The 13457-nt window shown below is 43.3% G+C and overlaps 1 protein-coding gene across 1 annotated transcript in view; it reads left to right on the forward strand.

Annotated features, from left to right (window-relative positions):
- CIT (citron rho-interacting serine/threonine kinase) overlaps nt 1-13457 on the forward strand; it is a gene marked incomplete at both ends in the record, with an annotated part of 168460 nt that overhangs the window by 39979 nt on the left and 115024 nt on the right. The window contains 1 exon segment of the mRNA XM_082667324.1: nt 352-505. Coding sequence (XP_082523450.1) covers nt 352-505 — 154 coding nt within the window.

Consider the following 13457-nt stretch of genomic DNA (forward strand, 5'->3'; position numbering starts at 1 on the left):
GGCCTTCTGGGCAGAGAGGGCAGAGTGATTTGTTCAGACAGCTTTAAATAGCTCATTGTTGTTGGTTGGCAAACAGCGAGGTGGGGAGTGTAGCTAGATGAGATGGGAGAGGGTACAGGGATCAAGTTATGAAGGGTATTGAACCCTTGCAAGGGAGCTAGGCCTATTGATATGAATAGGCTGTTTATTTTGGGAACATGTCTTTGGTCCCAAGTTAAGAGGGCATAAAACTTCCTTCTTAAAAAAAAAAAAGAAAGAAACTTGCATATACGAGAATTACTTTTTTAACTTGGAGACATGAGAAGCTGAATTTGCTAAGGGAATAATAATTATTATTTTTTTTTGAAATAGCGGTTTTTGAAGTTTCCAGATGATCCCAAAGTTAGCAGTGAATTACTTGATCTGATCCAAAGTTTGTTGTGTGGCCAGAAAGAGAGACTGAAGTTTGAAGACCTTTGCTGTCATCCTTTCTTCTCTAAAATCGACTGGAGTGACATTCGAAACTGTAAGTAGAGTCGTGTTCCTTCAATTCCAGTGTTGGGATTAAGAAACGCTTAAGAATGATCTGAAATTACTCTGGCCCACAGAAGCTGGTATAAATTGTATAAGTAAGGGTTTTAATTACTTATAGGAGTAGAAAAGGGTAATGATGTAGCTGTCTTTAGTAATAAGTCTTCTTTAACATTGTTGGCACAGAACTGGGTCACTTAAACAAACTCTGTGTTTATGTGGCCTTTGGATTATTACCCCTCAGTACATTAGAGGTACAGATTGATAGAGAGTGAAGGTTGTCACTTGGTTTGACAGAATTTCTTCCCAGAAGAAGAGTGGACCTAACTATTTCGTTCACAAGAATAGGAAAAAGACTCAGATTAGGCAAAGTGCCAGGGTTGCTCTGCTAATGGCCAAGCCTGCCCTAAAGCCATGAATGCCTTGCTGTGTTCGTTTGTTTCCCTCTAAAATATTTGTCTTTGCTCACAAGCATGTAAAACCTATAATGCACATGCACAGTGGATTCATTCATACATCGCCTTGTTATCCATTAGTGCAAACTAAATTCATTAAAAACAAAGACCTGATTTATTATCAACAAATGCAAAATGCTTGGTGTTTTACAAATTGGTGGTTTTTTTTCAACCTTTTTATTCTTGGATGTGTTGTTGATTGAATGTGATCTAATGACCTGACCCAGTGATTAGTGTAGATTAGGGTCTGCAGGAAAGCAGTTGGCCTGGTTGAGTGTTTGATTTTTAGTGATTTCCCTCCTGATAGGGAAAATGGAATCCATTTCTAGGTGTCAAAACCAGGCTTCTAGTTGGAGCTGTATTGTAATTATAACCTCTTGTACCTTCAGCTGGAATGTATGAGTTGGGTTAACAGGCAGTATTGTCCATTTTGATGGTTTCTCTGACCCCCTGCCAAAATATTTAAGTAGGCTGTATTTCCATAAATTGCTCTTGGCATTTTTTTTTCTTCCGTGAGCGACATCACTGTATTTTTCAAATCTTTAGGCACCAACCCCCACATCTCCAAGGTTCAGAGCTTTTAACCAGCAATACGTTTTTTGTTTTTTCTGGCTGCGCCAAGTGGCTTGTGGGATATTCGTTATATCCTGACCAGGGATTGAACCTGCACCCTCAGCAGGGAAAGCACCGAGTCCTACAGGACCACAGGACCGTCAGGGAATTCCGAAATTCCCGCAGCAATATGTTTTCAGTGTGGTCTTCCTTTTTTGCTTTTGGAAAGATTTGAAACAGTTTCTTTTTGATGCTGCTCAGATACTTAATCTTTTCTGGCATTACCTCATCTCTGTAATCTTGAATAAGAAAGTTCATTTTTTTATGCCTGCCCTTGCCGATGGTGTCTAATAATGTATCTTCACTCTAGTAAGTCAGTGAACGGTGGTTAATTACACAGGTAACTTTATTCTGTATTTTGGTAAACCTTGATGATGTTTTTGGTATCATGTCAGAATTCTCCGATTTCGTTCTAGTCTTTTCCTCTCAGGCTGTTTATTGGTTTCAGGCTTGTTGGGCTTACGAGGGTAAGTACTGTTCTGTAAATTATAATACATAGTGCCCAGGGAGGATATGTGTTGGCGCAGAGCGTGGCCCCTGCTGTCCATCATGAGGCCCATCTTGTGGAAGGTCGTGGTTATCACTGGGATGAGATGACTCTGGGATGGGTCACTGCAGTCTTGGTCATCTTCACACTTGTTGCCTCCACACTTGACTCACCATGTCTCCTGTGGTCCTGCTTAATGTTTCCGTATCCTGATAAATATCCACTTAGTTTTTCCTTATCTTTAACACGTGTTTCTCCCCCTCCTACACCCAGTTCATATGAGGGAATTCTCATCCAGCTGAATCCTGATTCTTTTTAAACTTATTTTTTAAAATAAAAATTGTGGGCTTCCCTGGTGGCGCAGTGGTTGAGAGTCCGCCTGCCGATGCAGGGGACGCGGGTTCGTGTCCCGGTCCGGGAAGATCCCACATGCCGCGGAGCCATGGCCGCTGAGCCTGTGCGTCCGGAGCCTGTGCTCCACAATGGGAGAGGCCACAACAGTGAGAGGCCCGTGTACAGCAAAAACAAAAAACAAAAACCAAAAAAAACAAAAAAATAAAAATTGTATATATTTAAGGTGCACGACATAGTGATTTGATATACATATGTAATGGTGGAATGATTACTACAGTGAAGCTAATTAACATAGTTTCCTCCCTCCCTCCCTCCTTCTCTCTCTCTCTTTCCCTCCTTCTCTCTCTCTCTCTTTCCCTCCCTCCCTTTCTTTTTTCTTTCTTTTATGAGAGAGCACCTGAAATCTGCTCTCTTAACAAATTTTCAGTATTCACTACAGTATTATTAAGTGTAGTCATCACACTGTACATTAGATCTCTAGGACTTGTTCATCCTACATCACTCCAACTTTGTACTCTTTGACCAGAATCTCCCCATTTCCCCCACCTCCCCACCCCAGTAACCATCTTTCTACTCTGTGCTTCTATGTATTCGACTTTTTTAGATTCCACATATGAGTGAGATCATGTAGTTTTTTTCTTTCCATGTCTGTCATATTGCCCTTTGCACCGTGACCTCCAGGTTCATCCATATTGTTGCAAATGGCAGGATTTCCTTCTTTTTTTTAAGACTGAGTAATATTTCATCACACATATGTAAATAATCCATTCGTCCACTGATGGACACTTAGGTTGTTTCCATATCTTGGCTACTGTGAATAATGCTGTCATGAACGTGAGAGCACAGATAGCTCTTTGAAGTACTGATTTCATTTTCTTTGGGTGTATACCCGGAAGACGGATTCCTGGATCACATGATAGTTCTATTTTTAGTTCTCTGAGCAACGTCTATACTGTTTCCATAGTGGCTGCACCAATTTATATTACTACCAACAGTGCACAAGGAGTCCCTTTTCTCTACATCCTTGCCAATAGTGATTATCTCTTATCTTTTTTTTTTTTTTTTTTTGCGGTACGCGGGCCTCTCACTGTTGTGGCCTCTCCCATTGCGGAGCACAGGCTCCGGACTTGCAGGCTCAGCGGCCATGGCTCACGGGCCCAGCCGCTCCGCGGCATGTGGGATCTTCCTGGACCGGGGCACGAACCCATGTCCCCTGCATCAGCAGGTGGACTCTCAACCACTGCGCCACCAGGGAAGCCCCTTATCTCTTATCTTTTTGATGATAGCTATCCTAACAGGTATGAAGTGATATCTCATTGTGGTTCTGATTTGCATTTCCCTGATGATTAGTGATGTTGACCACCTTTTCATATACCTGTTGGTCATTTGTGTGTCTTCTTTAGAAAAATGTCTTTTCATGTCTTTTGCCTTGAATCCTGATTCTAAAACTCTAACAGAAACTCTTGGTGTGTTTTTTTTTATAAATTTATTTTATTTATATACTTTTGGCTGTGTTGGGTCTTCGTTGCTGCGCACGGGCTTTCTCTAGTTGCGGCGAGCGGGGGCTACTCTTCGTTGCGGTGGGCAGGCTTCTCATTGTGGTGTCTTCTCTTGTTGCAGAGCACAGGCTCTAGGTGCGTGGGCTTCAGTAGTTGTGGCATGTGGGCTCAGTAGTTGTGGCTCATGGGCTCTAGAGTGCAGGCTCAGTAGTTGTGGCACATGGGCTTAGTTGCTCGGCAGCATGTGGGATCTTCCCAGACCAGGGCTCAAACCCATGTCCCCTGCATTGGCAGGCGGCTTCTTAACCACTGAGCCACCAGGGAAGTCCCTCTTGACGGTTTTTAAAATATAAGTCCCAATACAGTGGTTCAGAAGAGTCATGAAATATGTTTGCCTTAAATAAAATTTCTTGTAATTTATTTTCTTTCTAAGATGAATTAATTGATTATTTTAATTTTTATTTCTTGGCCGCATTGTGCAGCTTGCAGGATCTTAGTTCCCTGACCAGAGGTTGAACCCAGGCCCCTGGTAGTGAAAGCGCTGAGTCCTAACCACTGGACCATCAGGGAACTCCCAATTTCTTGCAGTTTAAATAAACGTTTTACTTTGGAATAATATCAGATTTATAGAAAAGTTGCAAAGATAGTACAGAGAGTTCCCACCTACGCTTCTCCCAGTTTCTCTTAATGTTAGCATCCTACATAACAATACCGCATTTGTCAAAATAGGATTAGCATTAGTACATAACTATTAATTAAACTTCGACTTTACTCCAGTTTCCCCACACATGTCCCTTTTCTGTTCCAGGAATCAACCCAGGGTACCATATTGCAATTAGAATGTATGCAGTAGATATGACTTATCATGGCTGAGATGCTTGTGTAGCTCAGCCAGTGGGTGGGATCTCCATGCCCACTGAGGATTGGGAGGGCCTTTCCCTGGAGGTTCCATGGCATCCCTGACTGCACAGAGTGCTATGGTATTCATTTTCAGTGTCTCCTAGCAGATTTTATTGCTTTCCACCAACCTCTGATCCTTGTGTATTTGCAATCAACTCAGGGTTTGTGATTGAAAACATTGCTGGACTCCATGCCATTTGAGCTATTTTCTACTAGGTAACTCTAACAGAAATTATGCCTTTGTTTAGTCCTGTTTCTCACACACATTGAGTGACTCTCATCAACCAAAGCACTTGAAGTCATTAGGTTTCCCGAGTTCCTAGTTGCTGCTCACATGCCTTGTGGTTCCAGGCCGTTGCATATTTCCACACACGAGACTGTCTCTTGATGAAAGCAACATTAGCCTTTCTGCTATTTCACCGCTAATTCTTCTTTTTCTTGTTGTAACCAATGAAAGGAAGTAGTGCTTAACACAACAGGTAGTAGTCTTCTAAAACTCATTATCTCAAGAGGTGGTCCTGGCAGGATATATAAATGCAATTTAAAAAGGGTTTGGGCAAGTTCATGAGTGACAGAATTGGGAGTGGCTACTGGGAGAAACTAGGACATGCCTTGGCTTTGACCCCTGAGGTCAGATGGAGCATCTGCACCTTCTTGGGTCCGGCCCCTTGGAGTTGCTGTGGGCAACACCACCTGAATCAGGAATCTGACCTAGTTCAGGAGTGTTTATTCTCCCAGCAAGTCAAGAGCTCTCTGATGCGTTACTGCCACTCTCATGGGTTACCGTGCACCTATTACCCTGATGTTTCATTCCCAGCCTCATGCGATCAGATGTAAAGTTGAGTTTTTAGCTGCTTATTACTATAATTTCAAGGCTGCTTTCCAAGTTTTAGTAGGGGGCCTCTTAAGTATACTAGCTGCCCCGAGCTGTGCAATTCCAGTGATGTTTCAGATATTGGGCAGGAGTCTGATTGTACCCCCCGCCTGATTTTCTGGGCTTCTGGAAAGTTGAAGCCAATCAGACCCCCTCTTTCGTGCCTTTGGGGTTATGCCTACCTTTCCTGGCATCATGCACCTGTTAGTGTCAATGGGAGAGTTTTACTGTCAGGTGTGCCCTTCTACTCACATCTTTTTAAATGTCTTCCCCCAAAGGCATAGTGACGTCAACGGAACCAGCATGCTTGCACCTTTCATCCAAACCAGCCAAGTCTTGACAGTGAGAAACGCTTAATGAGAGTGTTGATTGTAGGTTGTTTCCTAGAGCATCTATGGCTAATGCTCTAGAGAACTTGTTTTGTCTGTTGCTTATGACTCGGCCTTCTTCTCTTGAATCATCTTCCTTTCACTCTTCTCAGAAAGGCACAGTTCTTGCAAAATCACTCTTGAGTTTCCAGGTCCTTAGCAGTTGTTACAGAGAGTACGTTTCATTTCCATCCGGTAGTGACTCAGTGGTGGTCGTGTGCTGATCTGCCTTGAGATTTTCCCCTGCTGAAGAGGTTCTTTTGTCGTTGATCATTATTCACTACCTGGCCCCCGAACGGCTGTAGTGAAACCGCAGATGCACAACCCTGTGATCACTCTATAAACCTGAGGGATGATGGCCTTTGGTTTAAAGGAAAGGGAGTCTATGGCTTCCTAGCCTCAGGTGAAATTCTCACTTATTGTTGCGTGTAGAAATCAGCACCGTGAGACTCACTGGGTGTTTTATTTCAGTCCTTCAGTCTGATAGGAAACACTGGTTAAGTAGCAACTGTTTGGTGACAACCACCAGGTATTTAAGTATATTATGCTACGTTACTTCAAAACAATTCAGAGGTAAGAATTATTGTACCCATTCTACAGATATGTACACTGTGGTAACTTGTCCCAGGTCACACAGCAAGTGAGAGAGAGGGTCTATATTTGAGTTGAGGTCTGGGTGGTTCTAGATAGAGCCCGTGCTCTTAGAGCAATACCATGCATGCCTTAGCGTAAATAATTGTTATTAGTCATGTTTGTGTTGATGACAAATAATAAACCACTCTTTAGTCTCTGTGTCTGTTCAAGCACATTTGGAATTTGTAGCAATTCTGAATCTACAAGATTCTTCATGATATCTGAGTGCTACATGCTAAGTGCTGTGTGCTGTGTGCTGTGTTAGGTGCTGTAGCTCTATTGATGAATAAATTTGGATACACCCCTGCTTTCAGGGAACGTACAGTCTAAGTTATAGGTCCCTTGCTTAAATAGAGCTGTAGTCCTGTTTAAATTGCCATACCACATAATGGTAGGAAGTTTGGGAACTCCCTGGTGGTCCAGTGGTTAGGACTCTGCACTTTCACTGCCGTGGGCCCAGGTTCAATCACTGGTTGGGGAACTAAGATCCTGCAAGCTGTGTGGTGTGGCCAAAAAACCAAAAAAGTAGAAAGTTGAATGCTTAGTAGGTCACCCACTGGCTTACTGAACCACATATGCTTGATCTTAAACAAAATGTAGACTGTGACCCAGTGACCCCTTCCCCATATACAGCATCCCCTTCTTTCTGCTAATCTATTACCCTCCCCATACCTCAGATCTAGCCTGGGAAAGGACCACGTTGGATCGATGACTCACTTCTAAAAATTTTTTTTTTATAAAGCTGTTTTCTTTCTTTCTTTATTTATATTTTATTTATTTATTTTTGGCTGCATTGGGTCTTCGTTGCTGCACGCGGGCTTTCTCTAGTTGCTGAGAGTGGGGACTACTCTGTTGTGGTGCACGTGCTTCTCATTGCGGTGGCTTCTCTTGTGGAGCACAGGCTCTAGGCGTGTGGGCTTCAGTAGTTGTGGCATGCAGGCTCAGTAGTTGTTGCGCATGGGCTCTAGAGCGCAGGCTCAGTAGATGTGGTGCACGGGCTTTGTTGCTCTGTGGCATGTGGGATCTTCCCGGACCAGGGCTTGAACTCATGTCCCCTGCATTGGCCGGCGGACACTTAACCACTGCGCCACAGGGAAGTCCTCACTTCTAAAATTGTGATTTATAGTCTCAAGGTGAATTGAGAGGACTTGATTCATGTTTTCTGTTTATTCTAGGTTATGTAGTTTCTCAACCTCGACACTGTTGACATTGAGGACCAGGTAATTATTTGTTCAGAGACTGTTCTGTGAATTGCAGGATGTTTAGCAGCACCCACAGATGCCAGTAGCACTCTGCCCCCTGTGGCAACCCAAAATGTCTCCAGACATTTGCCCAGTGTCCCTTGGTGGGTACAGCCGCTCCTACTTGAGAACCATTGTTTTAGAAGGATTGGTCAGATAGTTACCAGGAGAGAGAATATCACAGTAATCAGAGTCACTCAAGACTGCCATTGCTAACCAGCAGTGGAACTGTAGTCTGGGGTCAGGGGGACCCTGCTTCACTGAGTGTGGTCCATGGACCAGTGGCATCAGCATCACCGGTATCACCTGGGAGCTTGTTAGAGATGCAGACTCAGGTTCCCCTCCACCCCAGACCTGCTGAGTCAGAAGCTGCACTTCAGTAAGATCCCTAGGAATAAAATTTCTGTGTGTAGCATTTGTGAAGCCCTGCAAAAGGAGAAAACGAGATCTGTCAGCCTGAGAGTTTCTTGTGCATCTTGGCTGGGTTCTCCTCATTTTTTCCACTGGGCTCAGGGTAAGGGGAGACCGCTTTTTGGCTAAGGACTTCCCCGGGTGGATGGAAATGCTTGGAAATGCTGGATTTTAGGTTCTGCTTTTGATGAATTTAAAGCTTTTCTTTCAGATGGACTGTACATCCTTCATATCTTTCGAGATGGTGGTTTAACTTAATCTCTTCCTGCTGATAGCAAATAGGTGGTTGTATAAAAGGCATTTGTATGCCTTCTACCCACTGCCCCCACCATTACTCTTGTCCCATATTTACTTTTTTTCTTTTTAATTGAAGTATATTTTGGTTTGCAATGTTGTGTTGGTTTCAGGTGTACAGCATAGTGATTCAGTATTTTTGCAGATTATGTTCTATCATAGGTTATTACAAGGTAATCGGTATAATATTTACTTTCAATTAATGATGGATTACATTTCCTTCATTATCACTTTTTAGGTGTGTATTATATTGCCGTGCCCTTTACTGAGTACCTACTATGTGCCTGGGGCCCTGCAAAGCACACTATGCATATTATTGTCCTATTTACTCCTCCTAAAACCTCTATGAGGCAGACACTATATTTGGGCCCACAGTACAGATGAGGATACTGAGGCCTAAAGAGATGAAGCCACTGGCAAAGGACCAGTAGTTGAACCAGTAGTTGGCAGTGGTAGGAGTCTAACTCAGGTCTCCCTGACTCCAAATTCACTTTGCTTTATTTTGGGCCGTGCCGTGCAGCTAGTGGGATCTTAGTTCCCTGACCAGGGATTGAACCCAGGCCCTTGGCAGTGAGAAAGTCCTAACCACTGGACCGCTAGGGAATTCCCAAGTTCAATTTGCTTTTTAAAAATTTATTTGAAAAAGCAGTACAGTCCATGATAAAAAAAAAAAAAATTCAAGCAACACAGAAGGTTAAATAGTGAAAAATTGTCTCCTTCCCACCACATGCCCAGTGCCTCTCCCTAAAGTGAACCATTATTGTCAATTTCTTGTGTAACTTTCCAAGACATTCTGTATGCTAATATAAACACCAGTATAGTCTGTACTCAACTGCATTGTTATACTGACTCCTAAGAATTCCGGAGTTTTTATTGTCAGGCTGTTTTCCTGCATCATTGAAATAAATGAAGGAGAAGTCTTTGTACAATCCCACCATGTTTATACTTTGAATTGGCCATCCTGACATTGAGTTCTGATGAGTGGTTCTCTCTTCTCAAATGAAAACCCCTTATGGTTTTGACATGCATATTTCATTTATTTCTTTTGGTGTTCTGCTTTTAGAATAGCGTTATCTCAGTGACTTGTACATTGTATGTGTGTGTGTGTGTGTGTGTGTGTGTGTGTGTGTGTGTGTGTTGGTTTCGAGCCTTTTAAAGGTCTGCTTGTTTGGGGGTTTCTAGCAGTTGCACACCTGCCATGTTTTGATTTGTAAGCTAGTTGGATTCTGGCCATGTTTTGATTTCCAAGCTAGTTGGAGGAGGACAGCAGATGTACTTCTCTGTTAACCTGGGTTGGCCTTTAAATGTATCTCCCTGTGCGACACCCACCCAGTCACTTCAGGGGCTGGAGGAAATGAGGAAGGGGAACTGGGGGGTGTTCGGGGGATCAGCATGAGGGAGAGGAGGGTAGAAGGGTAAGGGGATGGTATAGTGATGGCAGAAACTCAATTTACTGGACCAGGAGCATGCGGGCACCACCTGCTAAAACATAAAAAAGGAATAATGGGGACATGGTCAGTAGCTCTTACAGGCTAAGAGATATACAGGGAAATATTTGCATGTCTCTTGGGGATTGTTCTGCTTTTTAATTTTTTTAATTTTTATATTTTATATAGTAAGTTATTGATAAGAGAAAATAGGCTAAAAAAAGCTAAAAGCAGGGAATTTCCTGGTGGTCCAGTGGTTAGGACTTGGCACTTTCATTGCCGGGGCTCCGGGTTCAATCCCTGGTCAGGGAACTAAGATCCTGCAAGCCACACATTGGGGCCAAAAAAAAAAAAAGCTAAATGCATATGGATTAGGATTCTAGGATCTCCCCCTCTAGTTTGAATTTAGAAGCTACCTCCAGAGAGGTTAAAAATATGTAATATTCCACTTTATTCCAAGATAACTTGAGATGGCTTACTTTAGAGATAATTGCAATACTAAAATGAGAAAAATAAATAAATGGAGAAATCTGGGTGAAGGGAGTATCAGGGTAAGGAAATAGAGTCAGGGTTAAAGGTAAAAACAAACAAATTCCTGTTACATTGGTAGACGGGGACGGATTTGGGATCCTCAGCCTCCTAGTGGCCAAAGCAAAAAGGAGAATACGAACAGTTGTAAGAGCTTCAGTCCCATGAGAAAGAAATCCAGAATGGTGTGCTCAGAAAAGACTCAGTTTTCTGGTACTGAGCCCTGAGGAATTTCAACATGGGGTTCCCCAAAATAAGACCCCTTGTGACGTGGTGGAGCGCACCCCTCTAATACGTGCCCTTGGGATTTCCCTATGACTGCGTCTTATGGTGCCTCTTAGTGTAAGCCAGTGCTGCAGGGCTAAATCCCACTTCAGAAAATCATTTCTAAATGTGGCAAATTCATGCCTTTCCTGGGAGAAGATGGGAAATGGGGAATAGGTTTGTTAGAGAGCCTGTAGATTGGAGTCCTCAACCCTTCAATTCTCACTTGCTTGGAAGGTTTTCCAGGAAACATGGAAATGATTTGGCTAAAGATTCAACATTATATTAAACATCTGGGACTCTATTCGACAGCCAGCTTTCCAGTCAATTCTGTGAAGTGCGGCGATTGCATTTACACTCATTTTCCGAGGGCAGAGTTCGGACAGAACTAAAGAGGGAGGCTGGCAGGAGTCAGAAGAGATCAGAGCTGGACGACGACCAGTGGGAGGTCCAGGTGGCTCATGACCACTGAGGGTTTGGGAACAAATTTCAGTGTCTTCACTTTAGAAAAGAGTGCCCGACTCTGTTGGTCCCTGGGGATGGAAAGAAAAGGATAACATTCAACCACAGCATCAGCAGTTTGGGGACCAAGACCCACTGTTCGTAGCCTTCAAAATTCTGACTAACAAAGGACACACACAAAGAACCGATAGCCACACAGGGACCAAAATAGCCACTTTACTCTTGGCAAGGGGGGGCACTCAAAAGCCTTTGATGAGGGTCTCCGGTAAATTTACGCCCTACCAGAGGAGCGTGGTGGGCCTTCTCTCATGGACAGGGAGGCCTTGCCCCAGTGCGCCTGGTGGGTAAGGAGGACAAGAGCCGTCCGTTGGCCGAGTGCCCGCCAGGCCTGGGTGTAGGCAGTAACCTAGGAAGCGTTGAGCCCGCTTCTTGCTTTTGAGGCACGGTAACCCTGTCTCTGGTACAACAGCCCGATAAATGCCCAGCTCTGCTGAGTCAGATGAGTTCCTCCTTCCCTAGGTGAGGAGTGAGTCAAGGGGTGAGACTAGATGTGTTCATTCATGGGGTGAAGGAGCCTGAGTGGAAGCTCCTTAGACCAGGAAACGATTGGGGACAAAATATTCTCCCGTCCCAATGGTTGGAAGCAGCTTTATTGAGAAATAATAGGTCGACAATAAGCACATGTATTTCAGGTGCACAGTTTAAGTTTTGACATATGTATATACCTGTGAAAAAATCACCACACTCGGGATAATGAACAACCATCACCGCCTAAAGTTTCTTTGTGCCCCTTTGTAACCCTTCCCTACCACCCTCCCCGCACTGTCACCTCAGGCAATGACTGATCTGCCTTCTCTCACTGTACTTTATTTTTTTAATTTTTAAATTTTTTTGGCTGCATTGCATGGCTTGCGGGACCTTAGTTCCCCAACCAGGGATCGAACCTGGTCCCTCATTTGGGGAAAGCATGGAGTGAAAACACAGAGTCCTAACCACTGGTCCACCAGGATTCCCTTTCCCTGTAGTTTAGTTTGTATTTTCTAAACGTTATATAAGTTGAGTCATAGAATATGTTCTTATTTAGCCTGGTTTCTTTCGTTCAACATCATTGTTCTGAGATTCATCCATGTTATAGCATGTGTCATAGTTCATTGTATGGATATACCACATTTTGTTTATCCATTCATCTGCTGATAGACATTTGAGTTGTTTCTTTGAAATATAGCTTCTATGAGCAAGTCTGTGGACATGTGCATTCATGTCTCTTGGGTAAGTCTCTAGGATTAGAATGGCTAGATCATATGGTAGGTGTATGCTTCACTTTTTAAGAAACTGCCTAACTTTTCTAAGTGGTTGTGTCATTTTACATTCCCGCCGACAGTGTGGATTTAAAGGCACTCATAACTTGGAGTATAGTTAGCTGTGGAGTTAGGCTTACATTTTTACATTTTTTTAAATTAAAAAAATATATATATATATATAATTTTTTTCCCCACGCCATTGACTTGACAAAGAAGCCAGGTCGTAGTCTTATAGAATATCTCCACATTTGTCTCTTTGCTTCTTCCTTAGGGGCTGATGGTGGTGGGTGGTGTTTTTCCCACCCCTGTAAACTGGAAAGTAGCCCCCAAAGCTAAAATAGACTCTGAGTTGACTTTTCTGAGAAGAGTATCTAGTAGAGGGGCTTCTCCTGGCCGAAGATGGGACAACATAAGCATCATAAAGACTGCAGTGGCTTGAAACCCATGACATATATGAAAATTCACTCGTTCATAGTGGCAACTGAAAAAAGAAGCCTAATTGGGCGCTTCTGGCGATTGCTAAGGCCCCACCCACCTCAGTACTCTGAATGTTGCTAAGTATAGGGAGAGGACCAAGCATTTATCCCACCTTCATATTTGAACTATATTCCAGGGTAACCAAGTTGTTAATGTGCTAATAGATGTAGAAAGAATGACGAAATTAGAAAACCACCATTTTTCAGCCCTCAATAAAATAATGATTCTAGGCAGTGATCATCCATGGTTGCTGAGATATGTAGTGAAAGATGGGAGGGAGCCTCATGGGGGAGCGACCAGGCTGATCTCACTGGACCTCATGGGTCATTCTTAACATCACACAAAGAAAGATAAGCAGAC

Source organism: Grampus griseus, assembly GCF_964374135.1.
Source record: "Grampus griseus genome assembly, chromosome: 12".
Lineage (NCBI taxonomy): Eukaryota > Metazoa > Chordata > Mammalia > Artiodactyla > Delphinidae > Grampus > Grampus griseus.